The 20,872-nt window shown below is 41.6% G+C and overlaps 1 protein-coding gene across 4 annotated transcripts in view; it reads left to right on the top strand.

Annotated features, from left to right (window-relative positions):
• adcy7 (adenylate cyclase 7) overlaps positions 1–20,872 on the top strand; it is a 69,007-nt gene that overhangs the window by 44,546 nt on the left and 3,589 nt on the right. For 3 of the 4 annotated variants that reach the window (XM_053616926.1, XM_053616927.1, XM_053616925.1), the window contains 22 exons: positions 410–607; positions 1,430–1,588; positions 2,199–2,348; positions 5,960–6,117; positions 10,750–10,861; positions 11,061–11,188; positions 11,273–11,431; positions 11,615–11,747; positions 12,536–12,724; positions 12,856–12,896; positions 13,877–13,936; positions 14,497–14,577; positions 15,029–15,098; positions 16,004–16,101; positions 16,217–16,301; positions 17,323–17,460; positions 17,549–17,623; positions 17,882–18,057; positions 18,201–18,321; positions 18,735–18,893; positions 20,270–20,416; positions 20,497–20,604. In XM_053616926.1, coding sequence (XP_053472901.1) covers positions 410–607; positions 1,430–1,588; positions 2,199–2,348; positions 5,960–6,117; positions 10,750–10,861; positions 11,061–11,188; positions 11,273–11,431; positions 11,615–11,747; positions 12,536–12,724; positions 12,856–12,896; positions 13,877–13,936; positions 14,497–14,577; positions 15,029–15,098; positions 16,004–16,101; positions 16,217–16,301; positions 17,323–17,460; positions 17,549–17,623; positions 17,882–18,057; positions 18,201–18,321; positions 18,735–18,893; positions 20,270–20,416; positions 20,497–20,604 — 2,745 coding nt within the window. The remainder of the gene's footprint in view (positions 1–409; positions 608–1,429; positions 1,589–2,198; positions 2,349–5,959; positions 6,118–10,749; positions 10,862–11,060; positions 11,189–11,272; positions 11,432–11,614; positions 11,748–12,535; positions 12,725–12,855; positions 12,897–13,876; positions 13,937–14,496; positions 14,578–15,028; positions 15,099–16,003; positions 16,102–16,216; positions 16,302–17,322; positions 17,461–17,548; positions 17,624–17,881; positions 18,058–18,200; positions 18,322–18,734; positions 18,894–20,269; positions 20,417–20,496; positions 20,605–20,872) is intronic. The other variant, XM_053616928.1, reaches the window with a different exon arrangement.

The following is a 20,872-nucleotide window of genomic DNA, read 5'->3' as shown; positions in this document are numbered from 1 at the left end:
AGTGACCCCCTGCATGCAGTAACGAACAATGCAGCATGATGTAGAGCTTTTAATTGACTCCGTCGTGTACATTTGCAAAACATCTAGTGTGTTTTAAATCTTCCTTTCTAAGTATTAGCAGTACGAAGAGAGCTCGAGAAGGTAGATGAACGGCATTGTGAGTAATGTACTAGGAAAACATTTAAACAAAAAAAATGGATTAATATTAAAGTTGCTCATGGGGGATTTTTCCTATGTTGTAGTCACAAAATATTGATTTACTAATCTGATCCACGGTGAGGTCTGGATCTCATGACCACTTGGACACATTAGGGCTGAAGAGTCATTTTGTGTGTGTGTGTGGTATACTACATTAAAAATGTGAATGTCAATTAATCACTCTTTATGTTTGTGTTTGCGTGTGGTTTAGAATGTGCCCAACCATGTAGCGTTTGTGGCCGTGGTTAGCGGCGCGCTGTTTGTGTTCCTGGCCGTGTTTGTGCTGGTCTGTACCGAGGCGCTCGCTCAGAAATGGACCACGCTGTTGGGTCTGGTGGTGTGGGCTACACACCTCACCATGGGATTTACTTTCATCTATTGCACAGAGCCCATTTTTCCTTGGGACCAGGTAACTAACACACACGCATAACTGTATGTAATAAGAATTTTCTACACTTGATCCTAAATCTATACATGACTTTAACTGCTGTATAAAAAACAAAAAAAAACACAAAAATGTATTTACAGAATTTGATCAAACTGAAGAAACTAAATGAGCAGCATGATCTAATAAATAAACGTTTCGACATTTACAAGTATTTTCTACAGTTCTGAGGAAAAAGTATTTGCCTTCAGATTTTCAATCAAAATCTAATACAAGACCACCTGAGGAAAGACAAAGCAACAGAGTTCTCCTCTGAATGGCTGGAAAGGTTCAGGTTTTTGAGAACGGCCTAGTCACGGTCCTGACTTGAAGCCCGTTGAGAAGCTGTGGGAGGAGCTAAAGCGGACTCGAAAGCCTTCCAATGTGGCTGAATTACAGCAATTCAGCAAAGAAGAGTGTGCGAAAAATTCTCCTGTCAACAGAAGCGTCTGGTTGCAATTGTTCCTTCTGAAGATGGCACAACGTTCGGCTCTTACGTTTATGGAGGAATTACTTTTTCACATGGGTGATATAAGGGTTGCATAACCCTTCCCCCCCCCCAAATAAATGAAACAATCATTTAACAACATTTTTTTTCTTTCAACATATTCTCCTTGTCTTGTATTCTGTTTCGTATGCGGATCAGAAGCCGTTTAACGTGACAAATATGCAAAAAGTCAGGAGGGAGCAAATACTTTTTCACAGGACTGTTTTTAAACAAAGTCAATACTTCGCGTGACCGAATTTAAGCTGATGTTTTGAAACGACGCCGCCTCAGCCGTGATTCGTTCCTTCTCCCCTGTTTAGGTGCCCTTCTTCCTCTTCATCATCATCACGGTGTTCACGTTACTCCCCTTCCAGATGTGGTACGCCGTCATCCTCAGCATCGTCTCCTCCCTCTCTCACATTATTGTCCTGTCGGTGCACTTCAAGTCTGAGCTCCCGAGGCCTAACCTCACCAGTCAGGTAAGCCACCGATAACTGACCGAGAGCTGTGAGAGAGATTCTATTTATTTATTTATTTATTTATTTATTTATTTTTGGATTACGTTAATACGTTTCAGAAATATGATGAATACCTAGTGATGCTTGAGCGCGAAAGAGCAACGTGTCCCAGAAGTAATAGAAGATTTAAAGGTGTAAATGCAGGGTGTCGGAAAAGTCAGGAACCAAATGGAACTACGATATGTTGAGCAGAATCCACAAAAACATGACGCAGCTGGGGAGAAGATGCGTGAGGATGAACACGTAGATCGTATGTTTGTAAATAATAAAGTTACTCTCGTTGCTTCCTGACTTTTCGGACACTCTGTACATCAGTTGTTCGACATTCTGTCAATTTCCACGTTCTATATCCAACCATAACATTTTGTTTCAACTAATCTTCAGTTTGTCCTGGATTTCAGAGTGTAAACTGGGGAAACAACCCAGACAAACCACCCTATTATCTTTGGGACACACTGTACATTCATAAAACTTTGTAATGGCACATGTAGAAATCTGGCTTTCCATCTCTCTCTCTCTCTCTCTCTCTCTCTCTCTCTCTCTCTCTCTCTCTCTCTCTCTCTCTCTCCAGCTCGTGTCGAACGCGGTGGTGTTTGTGTGTGGGAGTGTAGTGGGAGCGTTTCATAAGGTTCTAATGGAGAAAGCACTCAAGCAGACTTTCCAGGACACACTGCGCTGCCTCGGCATCCGTATGAAACTGGAGATCGAGAAGAGGCAGCAGGTACGGTGTACACACACACACACACACACACACACACACACACCCTACACACAGGCTGCACTTTTTTTCATGGTACTCGCACCGCCACTACAGTATTCACGCGTATAAATAAAATACACCATCGACTAACTGCTCCAAAAAAAAAAAAAGAAACTCGAGCGAGGATCTCGATGAATCGTCCTGGTCCGTTGTGCTCGCCGGCTGAGAATTCTGTACCGCTACAGTAGTTTACACACACGCCAGAGCAATAAAAGCTCTATTTATGCATTGTTATTAAACCACGTCTAATAAAATCCCTTTTCGCCCAGAACGGTGGTGTAAATATTTATCCTCTAGCTGGAGGTCGTAGTTGCTGCGTAGGCGTAGGGATGTTAACCTTTTCATAACAAAGGCAATTCAATTATAAGACAAAATAAATCTAATTTCTACTTCTGTCTCATCTTCAAGAGGCATTTGTGTGGATTTGCACGTGTTTCCTGAATCTCCATACGGAGAGGAAACCCAGGCTCAGGACCGAATCAGGGACCCCGTCGTACCGCCCTCATAAAGCGTCAAAGCTTTATTAAATGTCTTCTGGAGCCTTTGTACAAAAATGGCGTAAAAATATAATAAGTAAATATTTTGAGAGCGGTATAACGTTACCTGGTATAAGCTGACTGACGGTGGCAAATTTTACCCACGTCTGAGAGTTGGGCGAGTTGATTTTCACGCCCTGATTTTCACAGGAAACAACATCGTTTGCGTGCTGGACGAACGTGACATGATGCATCTCCTTGGCTGTGAAACAGTTATTTTAACAGTCAAATAAACATCGTCATGTCTAGCTTTCTAAAAGGACTAACTCTCGATTTAAATATTTGCCTGTGTGGAGCCAGATACCGAAGGTCTGGATTATATTTAGTTGGATGGGATGTGCAATTTGGCCTTTATAGCGAACTAAGACTCTCCTCTGTGAAAATAAACAGCGACGGTTCGCTAGAGAGAGAGGAAATGCTCTGGTCTTGACTCATCCCTCTTTACCGGAACTCAAAATTGAACGTGTTGACCATCTTCTGTTAGGCTTGTAGCAGTGTGTGTGTATGTATGTATGTATGTATGTATGTATATATATAATATTCTATATCTGTTAAGCACTTAGTACTCCATATTGGCTCGAAAAATGCTTGAAAGTAATGGCGTATACGAACATTAATGTTGTAATATATGTTGAATTTCATATACTTTTAGTTTGCTGGTCCATAATAACAAGACTCTTGTTATATAGATCTGCTGGTTTTCAACTGAAATGAAATGGTGTCCTCCAGCTTCTCGTTTCAGCATCCCGTCATACTGAACTTGTGCTCTGGACAACGGGAATGCGTTCCACCGGACTCGAGTTTTCCGTTTCTGCCATTTCTACATGTATAGAACGCTGTACATTTACTCTTCCACCTCATATAAACCCACAGTGTAGATTGTGTGGGGGGGGGGGTGGGGGAATGTGGAGAGGAGAGAGAGGATGTGTCAACCTCTGTTCTCCTGAAGGATAAGATCTGCTGGTTTACGGTTACCTTCAGAGCCTTAACTCTGCTTTAAAGAAAGAGAGAGATACAGAGAGAGAGAACGAGAAAGAATGCAAGATAGGAAAGAAAGAGAGTTTGAAAAGAATTTGATAAAAAGGGAATGATCATGTCTTGTATTTATTATTTAAATTAGAGAGGGGGGGGAATCTGGCAAAAATATCATATCATATATATGATTTTTTTTTTCATGCTGGATCATGAGCCAGGATATTATTGTGATTATTTTTCATGTTTTTAAAGGTACGATAGTCATTTATTATGATTTTTTAAAAATTTTTTTTACAAATAGCCTGTAACCTATGTAGAACATGATAAAATATAATGGTTTAAGTTCCATATAACACGTTGAATTTTTTAAGCTCCTCCTTGTCGTCAGCCCAAGTTTTGGTGTTGCTGAACAAATCAAGGAGGAAACATAAGCTAAGGAACCGCCCACTCGTCGTCGTTGTTGTTGTTGTTATTGGTTTGTTTGTGTATCAGGTAGAGCGTGAGCTGGATTAGTGACTAGAGTAACGTCTGCTACATAAAACTTCTGAAAAATAGTTTTCAGCACACTGTGTGTTCAGTATCATGGTGCATACGATCTCTCTGTAAGAACAGATGATAGAGACATTTTAATTATTCATGAGCTACAAATTTAAATAGTACCAATCATTGCTTATATTCTGTCTGAACGTACGACAGTGTAAATGGTCGGCACTTGTATAGCGCTTTTTTAAGCTTAGCGGTTCTACAAAGCGCTTTACACTGGTTCTCATTCACCCATTCACACACACTCACACACCAGTGGTAGCAGAGCTGCCATGCAAGGCGCTAACTTGACATCGGGAGCAACTCGGGGTTCAGCGTCTTGCTCAAGGACACTTCGGCATGTGGAGTCACGCGGGCCGGGAATCGAACCTCCAACCCTACGATTAGCGGACAACCCGCTCTACCAGTAGTGTCTAGAGCTGTATTCAGTCAGGATTAGGGGGGCAGTGGTACACTGTATTTAGTCGCCTTTGCTGGTTAATCGATCTTTAATGACGAACGGTTCTCTAAATGCGACGGGTGTACGATCCTATTTGGTTCCATGGAACATCTGTTTTTTTTTTTTTGGGTTCTACATAGTTTTTGGTTCGATGTATTTGCTCAATCCTCCTTGATACGTGCAATATGTGGATATTCTGGTAGTGTGGCTCGTTTTTCCTCATCCTGAGCAGCAGGTTTTGATGATCAGTTTGGTTGCAGCAGAGAAAATTGTTCTCCTCAGTTGGAAATCAGCTCTTGCGCTTTGTTTTTAAAAGACGTCTATCTGAGATGGACGTGAACGAGGGTTTTTTTTTGGAATGTCCTTCTTTATATGTACTATAATTATGCAGGTGCTTGTTAGAAAGACAAAATACAAGTAATTACAGTAAAGAACGATGCAACTGTGCAAGCAAACCGCTGGTACAGAGCATCACTTTATATTAGCGTTTGCCAGGATATGAGGATTTGTAAATTCACGATTTACGTCACCACGTCTGAGGAGACGTGCGATTGTTTTATTACGGAGGGCCTTACGTTATCGAAAGACGACGGTAGATTTTCATCGCCTCCATCTCCAGTCACGTAGCCTGCGAATGATGAAAGGTTTCGCTAGCTCGAGATGTAGATGAGATGAGTTCAGTTGAGATGTAAGAGATTAGCGGGGAGCGCTTGCTCGCGTGATATGACACGCTTCCCTTTTCCTTTAATTGCATGATTTCTTTTAAATGCACGGCCTATATAGCGTGACCGCATGAAGGGAACACCTTCGAACTCTTAAAGAGTTTTAAGAAAATTGCGTTCTCTTTTCATACGACTTTGCACCGCATTAATGTTCTAATATTCATGAGTGAAGTTCCCGTGCTACAGGAAGGTGTTCTGGACGAAGAACGTTTTGCATATGAATGTATTTGTACGAAGAGTTACACGTCCACTCTGAAAATGGTCAATATGGCTGTACTTTAAAAAAAAATAATAATAATAATTTGACAGTCATTTACCACCATGTATAATGTGTGTGTGTGTGTGTGTGTGTTTTAGGAGAATCTGTTGCAGTCAGTTCTGCCTGTATATATTTCGATGGAGATGAAGCTGGCCATAATGGAGCGCTGTAAATGCAAAGATAAGGAGGCACAGCAGCGGCTGGTCAAAGACAATAACTTCCACAGTCTCTACGTCAAGAGGCACGAGAACGTCAGGTAAAAATTCACGTGCACGCATACATCTCCTGCATCAGCAGCTACAAGAATCATGATCTTGATTTTTATATATATATATATATATATATATGTATAAATACAGTATATCCTCACTGTAGCTCCACCAGGCTCTCTGAGAGCAGCTGTGTGGGTTGTTGTGTATTTTCAGGAAATGAAAGCTATACAGTACTGTACATCTTGCTTAAGTTTGAGCATGCGAACCATGGAAGCGAACGTTTTGTAGTGTTACTTCCTGGTTACAAGGCCGTTCCGGTTGTCCGGGTCGTCACAATGCGTCATTTTGACTTTCATAAAAAAAATATATATATCTTGTATGTACAACAAGGTTTGAAAGTACACCGAAGAGCCTTCGATGCATGTCTTCCTTGTACCTCGAGGGACGGTGGGGGTCCGATCGAGCCGCGCTAGAGTCTCGGAGGGAGCGTGGTGCAGAACAGGGTGTGTTTAAGCGCGCTAATTTACTGTAGGTGTTCTGTTTTTGTTTCGTTTGTAAAAAAAAAAATCTGATGTGGGCAGCTACAGGAAGCCAGTGGAGGGAGTGTTGTGGGAGAACTCGTGGGAGAACGTGTAGAGCTGCATGATGGATCCGGATCGTTCGCAGCGGTCGGACCGTGAGCCGTAGGAGTCCGGTCTCGACGTGACTTGGAAGCACCCGAGTGGCCTACATGGATAGAAATGACCCGATCGTCCTAATGATATAAGGGAGAAACCTGCGAGGCAAGAAGGGGCGTTTTAATACCTTCTCCGACGCTAGTCTCTATTCTATTCTATTCTATTCTATATAGACGATCGTAATGACATCAACTTTTCTCACACAGGCTGTTTTGATTATGCGTTTAATTTCTCGCGTTCCGTGCTTCTAACATCTGGTCCTTTTTCGGTTTTATAATTAGAAGCTGTAATCTATTTAGTGAAGCATGAAGCTTCAACAGACTACTCTGTATTCGCTAATATATCTCTGAAGCTCGTGCGTACACGCACACGTGATTCCACAGCACCTGGGCGCGTACACCAACAATGCAGGATTTGTTTGGAGGTCTGATATTTTCATTTTACACTCGCTGACCCGCGAGAGCGATCTGTTTTAAGAGCTGTTCGTTTGTTAACGTGGCGATATATATACTTCCTACAGGCGGAAAAAAAAAAAAAAGTTAGTTTATATTCACTTTATAGCGGTACATGAATCAGCTGTTTGATAAGATGACTAAAACATTTCAAACTGAGCGATAGCTTAGCGCTTTTAGTCAGGATGAGGAGTTTCCAAACATGGGGAAAAACAATTTTTTTTTTTTTTATGTATCAGTTGACAATGAAATAATAGTTAAAAAGTATTTGTGCTATTTAGTTTAGATTTGAGTTTAGACGCACGTCTCGGTACACACTTTTTATCGTTGCAGTGCTGACCTTCAATATTAAATGCGATTGCGTAACCACGCTCGTTCATCCCGTCACCTCAAAAGGCTTTTCAACCACTCCATACAGCCTTGAATCGTCTCATACGAGCGAAACGGCTTTGAATTGACACGTATTGAATCGTGTATTGAATTAGTTTCCGTACCCACTGACGCACAACTAGTAGAAGGTCATGAGTGTACGTCATCGAGCGCACATTAGCAGATTGCTCTGAAAATTTGGAGATGGTTTATAAAACGACAGCAAAAAAAAAAAAAAGCAAGTGTTGTGTGAGTGTGAGGAAGAATTTTAAACGGAGACCCGTGAGGAAAAGTTTTCCTTCGACCGGACTCCAAGCCAAACACTGTGACTTGGCACGGCGACCACAATCAGACACCGCCACATATTTCTGCTGTCAGACTGAAGGATTATATAAGGATCGTATAAAAGGATTGCTCTTTAACAGCCTTTGGAGACTCTTGGGGCCGGTTAGAGGAGCTGGAATCGGCTCAAGTTCACTCCTGCGTTAATCTGGGAAACTGTCAGAGCTATCAGTCCAAAACCCTTATTGCGCTAACTCCCACCTCACCATCTTCTTTCAAACTGTGCTAGAAACATTTAAGAGGACGTTTAAGTGAGAATAGTTTTAGAAAAAGATATTATTCGTTATTAATTCGATTCTAACTCGAATGTACGATTGCTGGACAAAATAATCTGCTCTCGGATCTCTTGTGTTGTGCACGAACGTCTTTCAGAGGATATTACTGTATATGATGATCGAACGCCCTGCGATAGATTGGCACCCCGTCCAGGATGAACCCCTGCCTTGTGCCCCATGCTCCCTGTGATAGGCTCCAGGTTCTCCGACCCTGTAGGATAAGCGGTACAGCAGATGGATGGATGGATGCTTGAATGATTCAGCTGGCATGTTCATTGTTTCAGAGAACCTGGATTACATGAATGGCCACCTGCTGGTTCATGTCATAAGCATGTCCTGTTTAATAATATCCGATTTGGTCTAGTGAATCGATCATCTTTGCGTATATACTATAAGCGTCATTGAAACTGAGTGGCGTTTCTTCTTCTCCATTTCATCGCCCTTTAATGCAGACATTTCTGGTTTGACTTGTCGAAGTGATCTCTCTATTTCAAGCACGCTGTTAAGTTCGATTCGGTTGAGTTTTATTTGTATAGCGCTTTTAACGATGGACATTGTCACAAAGCAGCTTGACGCAAACATGTCAATTCAGGATATAAATTTTAAGTTATCCCTAATGAGCAAGCCAGAGGTGATGGTGGCGATTAAAAAAAAAACTCCCTGAGACGATACGAGGAAGAAACCTTAACTTACGGTGACCATACGTTGTCTTTTTCCCGGACGTGGGATTTCTAAATTTGAGAAAATGTCCGGGATTCGGCTTTAGTTTCATTACGATGTGCTTACGGTCTAATATCGCATCGTGTGTGCGCATGTTTGCATCGCTTTAACCCCTCGCTTTAATTCTCGCCTTCTCGCACACCGATTGGTCGATTCTTACAAGGCTTGCAGCAACTATTGGTACACTCGTGGCATGTAATATTTTATTTTATTCCATGGACACTCAAAAGAATGTAGGAAGAAATGATGTAAAACGTGGGTAGAGTGAAATATATATAATTTTTTTATGTGATGCTAATAGTGTGTCTCTTTCAGTGTATTAAAGTGTATATTCATAGTAACACTGTTTTGAACACCGATTAAGCCCTGAACCCTAAATCCCAAACCCCAAAATTCTTTATTGTTTTCACATGAAGTCTATTTTGTAGAAGTTTTTGTCTGTTCCCTGATGGAGACTTGAGTGCGAAACTGCAATTACGGCCCTAAAGCTGACATAGTAATTGTAGTCCTAAACCATCGTGTAATCCATCAAGTGTGTAATTTCCATATAAATGTGTGCGATACTCCACTGAAATGCCTAAGAGTTTTCGGTTATGTAAGGAGAAAAAAAAAATAAAAATTACTCCTCAAAGTATTATACATTTTGCACGACACTTTCGAACTTAAATCCGGCAGTACTTTTTAAATCAGACTTTCACTGTAATTATAAAAGGAATGTTTATTGAAAAGAGTTTTTAAAGTGAGCTATGCGATCGTGAACGCACATATTGATATCAACATCACGAGGCAACGTCTGATTGGTCTGTTTTCGGCTCGTCATACAAAATCGGCTCGCAGTTTTGCCTTATGATGGACAAAAACATGTTGAACACACATATTTATTATTTAAGGCTAGAGTTGGCACCAGTCCGATAGGCGGTATCGGAAAGCGTCCGTACCGGGAAGAAGTGGTGGATCGGATAGCAGAGAAAACATAACGGAGGAATTTTAATCCGTATCCGGATTTCTGTAAAGCTGCTTTGTGAAAATGTCCGTTGTTAAAAGCTCTTTAGAAATAAAACCAAATCGAATCGAGCTGGATATCGGATCCTGTCACAAATGGCGAAGATTGGAAGTGGATTTGGAAAAGAAATGTATTTTTTTGAACTGGAAATGTTTACGTATAAAGAGATTTGTTATTGTGATCGATTTGATTGTATTTACAGTCGGTCATAAGTTTATAAGCAAAATGTTCATAATTTTTTTTTTTTAAAAAAAAAGAGGGATCATAAAAAATTGCATTTTGTTTGCACTTTGTTTTTATTTAGTCCTGCGGCGGGGGGGGGGGGGGGCGTGTAAACTTTTGAACAGGATGTAAATTGTCGTTGTTTTTGTCTTTTGCAAAACATGTAAATATCTTATGTCGCTTCTGAAGGGTGGTACTAATTGAAAGAAATAATATCTTTGAACAAAATATCATCCTGATCAAAAGTTTACACCCCCCTGTCTCTTAATGTATCGTGTTGCCTTCTTGAGCATCGGTGAATGTTTGCACCTTTTATAATAGTTGGATTTGGAAAAGAAATGTATTTTTGGAACTATATATATGTATATGCTTAGTATATTTATTATATTTACAAAAACGGTCATGTTTGTGTGAAAGAGGTTCATTGTGAAGTTTTTAAAGAAAACTACGCTGGATGTTTTCAATATCGGTATTGGAATCGAAAACGTGGTATCGTGCCATCTCTACTTTTTACTTATTATTCTTTTTTTTTCCCCCCATATAGATATATTTTATATATAACTATATACGTCTTAGTTCCTCTCTACGTTTATAACTTTTAACTTCTCTATCTCAGCATCCTGTATGCAGACATTGTTGGTTTCACTCGTTTAGCCAGCGACTGTTCTCCCAAAGAGCTGGTGATCATGCTGAATGAACTCTTTGGAAAATTTGACCAGATTGCCAAAGTGAGTGATTTTCAAAACTCTACCTGTTAAATAAAATACCTGTTTTGTTCATTAGCAATGAATTCGTTTTTTAATAATAGTGTTTGATCACTTTTTTTTTTTTTTTTTTTGCATGTATGTTGAAATGACGTATCGTTCAGCAGTGCTCACGTATATCTCTTGCAGAACTGTTATATTTTGTGTGTGTGTGTGTGTGTAGGAGAATGAGTGTATGAGGATAAAGATCCTGGGTGATTGTTATTACTGTGTATCCGGACTACCCGTCTCCTTACCGAAACACGCCAAGAACTGCGTCAAAATGGGTTTGGACATGTGTGAAGCAATTAAGTAAGTACACACACACACACGGATATAAAAACACACACTGGGTGAAATAAATTACTCATTCAATTTCCCCGTCATTCTTTGCAGGCGGGTTCGAGAGGCGACAGGAGTGGATATTAACATGCGCGTGGGCGTGCACTCTGGAAACGTGCTCTGCGGCGTCATCGGTCTACGCAAATGGCAGTTTGACGTCTGGTCACATGACGTCACCTTGGCCAATCACATGGAGTCTGGAGGGTTGCCTGGGTATGCTGCTATTATAACACCTGTATAAGTCGGCAAATGGAAATGTTACACTTTAAAACGTACAGGAATTAGCAAGATGAGATGAGATTATGCTTATTGCTTGTATCAAATATTTTAAATATAAAAATTGATTTGAGCATAATGTGTGTGTGTGTGTGTGTGTGTGTGTGTGTGTGTGTGTAGCCGGGTGCACATCACCGAGGCCACTCTGAAGCATCTGAATAAAGCGTACGAGGTGGAGGAAGGAAACGGCCACCTCAGAGACACTTACCTGAAGGAGCTCAACATCAAGACTTACCTGGTTATAGACCCCCGGGTCAGTATTTATAGATTTCCATTTAAAGTTCTTTATGCAAATGCATTAGCGTACTTCTGAGCCTATAATTTTATACCGAGCTTCAATACACTGCACTGTGTGTTCATATCTCCTCCGGTATGCCTCCAGTAATGATTTATTTTTGTTTGATCTCTTAAGCGACCCAGGATGTAAACCCGCCATCTTCACTTCCGCCTTCCGCAGGAGTCATTTTAATTGAATTAATTCCCATACAAAATCCCAGTTAGATTTGGGATAAAACCCAACTGGCTTTTTATACAGTCCCCTCTGAAACTTGGCGAGCCTCTCACAATGTTTGTCATCAGCTGCTGTGGTTTTCCTTGGCCGACCCATTCGGTGTGTCTGCTGCTCAGTCCACCGGTGGTTTCTTTCATTTACAGGACGTTCCAAATTCTTGTATTGGCTTACGCCCAATGTTTGTGCAATGCCTCTGATTTACATTTTCCCGTTTTTTTTTTTTTGTTTTTTTTTCTTTCTCCCATAGACAGCTCTCTGATCTTCATGTTGGCTTATCCTTTTTAACAAGAAATGTGTAACGGAAAGCTAAAACCAAGAGTGGCTATTTAACAATCACCTGGGTAACAAGAAACGCCTGTCAGTCACATGTTCCAGTATTTTCGCAACGTATAAATATATGTAGCGAATATGTAAAAAAAAAAAAAAAAAAAATACGTCGAAAGCTGAAATTCTAAACTCTCTTCTCATATTCGGACTCAAATCTCTTCGGTCTAAAACAAACAAATATACCTTTTTGTGTGCTCGCGCAGTCTAAGGACCCGTCCCAGTGCAGCCGTAGCATTCCTAAGCAGCGCGTGAACGACGGTTTGAAGATGCGAGCGTCCGTCAGAATGACGCGCTACCTGGAGTCGTGGGGGGCCGTGAAGCCCTTCTCCCATCTCCAGAACAGAGAGGGCTTAATCACGGACACTATGGTGAACAGCAAGAGCCGCTTCAAGGTGAACACACACACACACACACACACACACACACACACACACACACACAAATGCATAGTGAATCACTATTCTGAAAGATTTTTTTTTTCTGATTATTGTTAACGAGAGTTTGTCTTTTTGTCACTCGTCAGGACATTCCTATGAGATCAGCGCCATTAAAAATGACAGAGAGGTGAGTCGTACATGAGCCTGTAGTGTGTGTATGTGTGTGTGTCTATAACTGTGTGTATACTATAGCGAGACCATGCAACATAGCAGAATAGTAGTATAGCCTACAGCGCATACAGTAATTAACTACAGTATACGATTTATTTTTGTTTAAAATGTATTTACATGAATTAGCAGCGTAAGCAAGCTGTACTAGATATGCACACTAACCAGAGGCACCACCATATACACCGTCTATACATCTATATATCACCTTCTAACTAGTTTAAACCCAAATACACACTAATCGGCGATACATTTAGTTTTGTGATTCCCGTGCTACTTGCCAGGCTTCGTATTAGCTATTAGCAAAATACAGTTAGCTTGCTAACTGTACTAGCGAGACATCAGTGATCTTTCCAAGCTTAATTCCCCCCCCCCCCCCCCAGCGTCTCCTTTTAATAAGACGTCACGTATGACAGGACAAGATGAAACCAGAGTAACGAGTTGAGTCGAAGAGAACATGTAAGCAGGTAAGAAGGTAAAGTTGCGAGTGAGGAAGTGAAGAAACGTCGGAGCACGCGGGCAACACGACAGGTCCGGGGAATCGTTCGAGCCAATCGCTTTGCAGCGCCGTCGCAGAAATGGCGGCTACGTAGAAAATGGCCGTCGCAGGGTAAGGGAGAAAGAACGGCAGAAATCGAGCGATGTCTTTTCTTCTTCTTTTTTCTGTCGTCCCGTACGTTTTCTAAAAAGGTAGCCGAAGCAAATTCGAGTACGTTGGCATCACGTGTCGATCCTAAAGACGTGATAGCCGAGCACATGGTGTCGGGATTTCTTTTCCGTCCTTTCTTCTATCGATGCAGATTTTTTTTTTTTAAAACGGATTTATGGAAATTGTGTTCACGTTGTATTATCCACACAGACGGGTCTCTGGAAATCCTGCTCTTTCTCCCTGTCTCTCTTTTGTGTTGTGTTCAAGTTGACTTTTATCCCCCTGTGCAGCTTTGATGAGTCTCTTGAGGAGTCCTTGTCCTTTCCCACCCCTCCCTTCAGCGTGAATAAGTGAGTGGAACCATGTTGGCTCCGAAGACGTTTTGCCTGGAACACAGTTTCACCACTAACCCCCTGATCGCTCACTCGGCCTGTGTTACTGAGCCCACGGCTAGCATGAGCTATAATAACCACTCCTGTGCTGAAGAGTGGACCTTTTTACTCCTCTGCAGGATTACTGCACCACGGTTGATAAGATGGGAAAGTGTGTGTGTGTGTGTGTGGGGTGGTGGGTGTGTAAGGAAATGGCTCTCTTCTCTCCCTTTTCCTTCCTAAACTGTATCAGGGCTCCTTCTGGGATTTAAACTAACACAAGGCATCCTGCATGCCACACCTACATGTGTAAACGTGCACCACACACACGCGCACACACACACATGCACGCACATACTACTTGGTTCTCTCGCTCCCACTGGCAGCTTGGCCTAAAGATTGTAACCAGCATGACAACGGCCGTGACCTCTACACACACTTCCCACTTCTCTTCTGTGTGTGTGTGTGTGTGTGTGTGTGTGTGTGTGTGTGTGTGTGTTTTGATGTTAAGTGTTTAACTTCACTAATGTCTCCTGCAGGAATAAGTCCCAGAAGACCAAGTTTGACGAGCAGCTGCACAACGAGATGATCACCACCATCGATGAGCTGAGCTCTAGCAAGTGAGTCTATCTCACTCGCTTTCTCGTCATCGCCGTACGCGTTCGATTTATTTATTTCCGCCGTCTTATAAAGGAATGCGATTCCGCTTTTTTTTTGGTACGGTATATCCGTCTCGTGTCGTCCGACATGTTTTCGGACGGCAGCGATGACATCAAAACTGTAAAAACGGCTACTTTTTCATTTTTTTTCTCTCGCGCTCCAGTTCTCTTTGCAGAACAGACGACCAGAAACGGCCACATGCTACATAGTCACATGATCGATAGTTCTTGCATATTTATTTCTTTATTTTGATCGTTCTTGTGAGGGTTTGGGGGGTCATGTGCGCTTTAGCAGGGATCTGCCTGTAGTGTGTGAGCCTCATCTGCGATCGTAATGCGATCATTCTCTCACCCCCGAGAACGGGAATACTTCGGACGTTTAGCGCACGTGTTTTGTTTCTTGTGTGTGCAGGCAGTGGGTGAAGTCGGAGGAGATTTCTGGTCTCACTCTGTGGTTCACTAAGCGCGGGCTGGAGAAACAGGTAAACATCTCAACCACAATAACGGCATAATAACATCATCACTCCGTATTTACCGGACGTGCACCGGATTAGCAAAATGGCAAACGTATATCGGCGTACGTGAAGATGTTTGAGGTTCGCTGACGAGCTTAGAAAACAGTCCTCTGGGGATTTATACCATTTTTATTAAAATGCCAAACACGCAGCTTTCCAAAGAAAACGTCCAACGTGTCCCAAGCGCAAAATAATAATAATAATAATAATAACGTAATGCAGTTTAAAAAAGCCTGACGTGTTTTATTCCACTTACACCACAAGTTTTTATTTCTTAAGGAACATCACGCCATGCATTTTGATCATTTTAATGTTGTGGAATGTCCAGGAAACGTCGCTGTCATCACCCAAAAGCCGAAAAGTCTTCGTCCTGAAGACTTTCCTTTATCGGAAAAAACGTAAAATCACAGCTTTATGACCCTGACTGTTCGGAAGCACCGACTCTGAAGACTCCTGCCATAAACGTTCAAAAAAAGGGCCGGAGTTTACGTGAAGCGTCCGCTACGCGAGTCCGTGTTAGTACTATAAACACCTTCTGACCGATCAGAATCCAGAATTCATCAGCACTGTTGTTTTAATTATAGTATATTAAAATGAATTCATGAATATTCATTATTAATGCTGTATAACCGACAGCTTCCTAAAGCAGTGTCCGAGGAAACGGTGGAATTGTAGCTCATTGGATAACCTTTATCTCGTCCACAGTTGGTGAGATGAGTGATATTTGAGTCGGTATATATATATATATATATATATATGTTTGTTTTCCTGTACTTGTGCTAATGAAGGAATATCTGTGAAATAGAACAGGAAGTCTCTGTTTGTTTTGCGCTCAAATGCACGACGTGTTCATGTTTATGTACCTCTCTCAGTACAGGACTACAGAAATGCCTAGTTTTAAGTACTACGTCAGCTGTGCCACTTTTATCTTCCTGTGTATCTTCATCATTCAGATGTGTGTCACACAACAGTGAGTGATGGAAACACACACACACACACACACGAGGACAGAACTGAATATATGATCCTATAATTATGATATATATGATGCATATCATAGTGCTTCTCTGCTTTTTTTCTTTCAGACCTAAGAAGCTGGGATTGGTGTTTGCGTTGTTGGCGTGTGTGTTACTGCTGACCCTTGCCATCTGTTTTGCCGGTCACATTCAGGTTATTAACGGCTGGCACCTGCCGGTTTTAAACACGCTTATGATGGTGTGTGTGTGTGCATGCATTTCCAGATTTGGAGGTTTCATAGATGCTAGCACATTTAGACTGTATGTTACGTGGAGAATGTCATGAGACTTGTTCTTTCTTGTATTTGATTGGCTGGAGACTGTGTCTGGAATGACTGACCACTAAAAACAGACTGACATTTGTTACAGAGTCGGTCTCACTCCCTTTCTTCAAAACACACACACACACACAGCCTGTCTATCTGTCTGTCTAAAGATCTATCTGTCTGTCTATCTATCTATCTGTCTATGTGTATATCTGTTTGCCTCTATCTGTCTGTCTGTCCGTCTGTCTGTCTATCTCTCTCTGTCTAAGGATCTATTTGTCTGTCTATCTATCTGTCTCTCTGTCTATCTTTTTGTCTGTCTGTCTATCAGTATATCTGTCTGTCTATCTATCTCTCTCTCGATCTGTCTAAGGATCTATTTGTCTGTCTATCTATCTGTCTATCTGCATATCTTTTTGTCTGTCTATCTATCTGTCTATCTGTATATCTGTTTGCCTCTATCTGTCTGTCTGTCTATCTATTTCTCTACCTGTCTAGGGATCTATTTGTCTATCTGTATATCTGTCTCTCTATCTGTCTAAGGATCTATTTGTCTGTCTATCTATCTGTCTATCTGTTTGCCTCTATCTGTATATCTGTCTCTCTATCTGTCTAAGGATCTATTTGTCTGTCTATCTATCTGTCTATCTGTTTGCCTCTATCTGTCTGTCTGTCTATCTATTTCTCTACCTGTCTAGGGATCTATTTGTCTATCTGCACATCTTTTTGTCTATCTATCTGTCTGTATATCTGCTTGTCTATCTATCTATCTATCTATCTGTCTGTCTGTCTGTCTGTCTATCTATGATGTAAATTGTATGTAATGTATTCATACATCTCAGTCCCAGTATAAACAGAAGTAAGATATTTACAGACTCTTTTTTTTTTCTCATTTTTTTTCCCCCCCAGAAACTGTTCCCGGAGAAGTTCGAATCCTGCCAGTGGTTATCGGCCGTGTCCCAAGCCGTGGTCAAGAGGCCTTTTGTGCGTCTCCCGCTAGTAACTATCGCTACTACGGTTATCGTCATCATTGCCTTGTTCAGCCTGGTAAGTAACGTTTCATATAGTGCAGGCGAATGTGCGGCGGTTTTACACAGAACTTATTCATTCATCACTCAAATATATTCTCTTCCAGTGTTTTAACCCTGTCGATGTTCGGGGAAATGAAAGCAGCATAAACGGGTTTCGTAATGATCTCTTCTGCTTGCCTGTACGTAGAACACGCACAAACATTTATTATCTGTTGACACGCATCATAACCACACAGTGTTTAAGTGACTGCACTAATTAAAAAGGTGTGTGTGTGTGTGTGTGTGTGTGTGTGTGTGAGACTCATAGGAGAGTTCTTATTAGATTTCATAGACCGTCATTTATTTCTAACCTTTTTAACATCTGTCACCACGTAATCGACGATTCGGCTGTACTTCAGGCCATGTTTATGCACGTTTATTTATATATTCCTCCTCAGTATTCGGTGTATAGCTGTATCCTGACATTACTGGTGTGTGGAGTATTTCTGAGAGTGTGCTTCGAGCTGAAGATGGCCTTCCTCTTCATCGCTTCAGCCATTTATTACATCATCATCGGCTGTACTCAGAACGATCTGTTCAAAACGTACAGCTGCTTGCTTTATAAACTCAACAGGTACACACACACACACACACACACACATGGAATTGGCCCACAACGTTTAGATCTGCTCTGCTCTGCTCTGAAGTATGTGCTAGCGTTAGGAACTTATGATGTGTGTAATTACAGTTGTGTGTGTGTGTGTGTGTGTGTGTTAGTTGCAGTACTGAGAACTTCACAGATTCACTGAAGATCGGAGGACTGATGAAAGAGCCGCAGATTATGAGCTGCATCTACATCACGCTGTTCCTGGTTACCATGCTGCTTATATCACGTCAGGTACACAATCGCACGTTTTAAACACGTTATTCTCGCGGTTCATGTGACATCACACCGGACTGCTGCTGCCGTTTTGAGAACTAATTTGGGAACCGAATCTTCAACAAGCAGCGGTGCATCAGATTTTCCATCATTCTGCCTCGCTGTGTTAGCTGGCTAGCTACGATATGGGAACTGGAAAGATTATCTCAGCAGAAAATATTGCTAACGTTTGCACAAAGTTAGTCAGTTAGCCGATATTCACTTACCTTCCTTGTTTTTTTTTTCCTCCTCATGAAGAAATATCGTGGAAACTTGTGTGTGTATAAAATATGTATATTTGATACAAAGCAGGGTTGGCGTTCTGCGTAGACGTTAATAGGGAAATTATTTCCTAAGATCCAGGTGGGTGAAACCGTTCCTCTTCCTTACAGGACGAGTTCTGCTGCCGTCAGGAGTTCCTGCTGAAGAACAAGAACCGCACGGATAAAGACGAGATCGAGCTGTGTGAGAATCTGACGCGGCTGCTGCTGGAGAACGTTCTCCCGGCTCACGTGGCCGCGCTGTTCGTAGGCGAGAACAAAAAGAACGAGGTGGGGCTGCTCTCCACTAACACTTTACTAAACCAGAAGTACAAGGTAGGGACCAGCTTGAGCGTTCAACATGTCCATTCGCAGCATGCCATTCCGAGTCATTTCACACCATGGCGTGCCGTGACGCACCAAGCGGTGAAGAGCAGTAGAACCTCCAGAGCTTGATAAATGTAGAACTTCATCCATGACTCAGTTCAGTCGCTTACATTTTATTCAGCGAAAGATATAATGGACGTAACGTGGTGGTGTGGGCTTCAGTTTCTCAGTGAACAACTGGTGAACGCTTTTCCGTAATTAGTGGGCTGAATAACATTTGGTATTTAATTTAAAGATGATATCATTTCCTCGTTATTTCACAGCTAAGTTTTCCTTGAGGATATAGAAGGAAATATTTGCAGAACGCAGTATGATCTCAGTCTCTTCTCCGAACATAAGCCTAAGGCTCTTCGGTTTCGAGAGCGAGCTGGTGAAGCCTTTCTGAAGTTCTGTTGAGGGGGAGAAACACTGATCTTGAGATTCAAATCATCATCAAGAGTCTAAAGCTCAACTCGTTGATGATGCCAAGAACTTGGTGCCGTGACCCGGATGGCACTCTGAGCTTTTAGCGCCGGATAAGTTCTTTCAGCGGTTAGGTTCTCACAGTTAGCCTTAGAAAAGCAGCGTTACACTGATCTGTTAATACGTCTTTCTAAAGAAAAGAGCTTGTGAGTGAACGCTAGGGACGTATCAAGTATAATATTATGATCAGTTAAACATTGCTGTAAAATCAGATGTTTTTTTGTTGCCTGGTTGAGATGCACGTGCTCGAGTTTATCTGTGGGTGTATCAATAGTTACATTACTAACCAAACAAAACAACGTTTCTACAGACAGCATGCACGGATCTATAAATGATATTGCAGGAGTGACGGGGGTTTTTTATTTGTATTTTTTTTCCAGAATATTTGAATTTATAATTTCTTTCTAAACACAAGTACTTTCCTGCAAGGTATTATTGTAAAAATATTATTATTATTATTATTATTTATTGAAGTATCTCCATTTCTTCATGCATCTCTTCCACATCCATCTCTCGGTGTCCCACCTGTTTCCGTGCTAGTTGTTGTGTTGTATTGTATTGTGTTTATACTTGATCGGTTGTTGTGTTCTGGTATTCATTTGGGATGGGATGATTAATATGGCAAGAGAATCAGGTTATTTTCGTTATACCGTGATCGATTGCGTCACGATACAATGTTCTGAGACGGCTTTTGCGGTCTGACGTTAAATGTTATACCTCGTATCCTTAAAATGGTAAGCTCTGTATAACTTGCCTATCGTGATGCGTATCATGTACTGTAGAAATGTTTTGCGTGTGTATGTGTGTGTGTTCTCCAGGACCTGTACTACAAGTCGTACGATTGCGTGTGCGTGATGTTCGCTTCAGTCCCTGACTTTAAGGAGTTCTACACCGAGTGCGACATCAACAAAGAGGGACTGGAGTGTCTGCGACTGCTTAACGAGATCATCGCGGACTTCGACGAGGTGAAGCAGCGGCGCAGACGAGTTCGTAAGTGTCGTGACTTTTGAAGCGACGCTAAAGACGTTTCTTGTTGTCGCTGCAGTTGCTGTCTAAGCCAAAGTTCAGCGGCGTAGAGAAGATTAAGACTATCGGGAGCACGTACATGGCTGCTGCAGGTCTTAGCGGGACACCTGGACAGGAGACGAATCAGGTATTACATTACGACGTGAACTGTGAAGTTCCTACACCAGGCCACAGGGCAGAAGGGTACACCTTAATACTCGGCATTAATGAGTATGGATATTATATTTGAATATAATATCTAGGAAACTAGTTCTATATAAACCGAACTAAAATGTTACGGTTAAAAACTATAATTAAACAAAAAGCTGAGACGTTTTTGTTTTAGTTTATTTACGCAGTATACATCGTTTTAGTCATACTCGTGTTTGTGGATTATAGGGCAAAGCGAGATGATG

Source organism: Ictalurus furcatus, chromosome 27 (assembly GCF_023375685.1).
Source record: "Ictalurus furcatus strain D&B chromosome 27, Billie_1.0, whole genome shotgun sequence".
Taxonomy (NCBI): Eukaryota; Metazoa; Chordata; class Actinopteri; order Siluriformes; family Ictaluridae; genus Ictalurus; species Ictalurus furcatus.
This window is presented reverse-complemented; position numbering and strand designations above follow the sequence as displayed.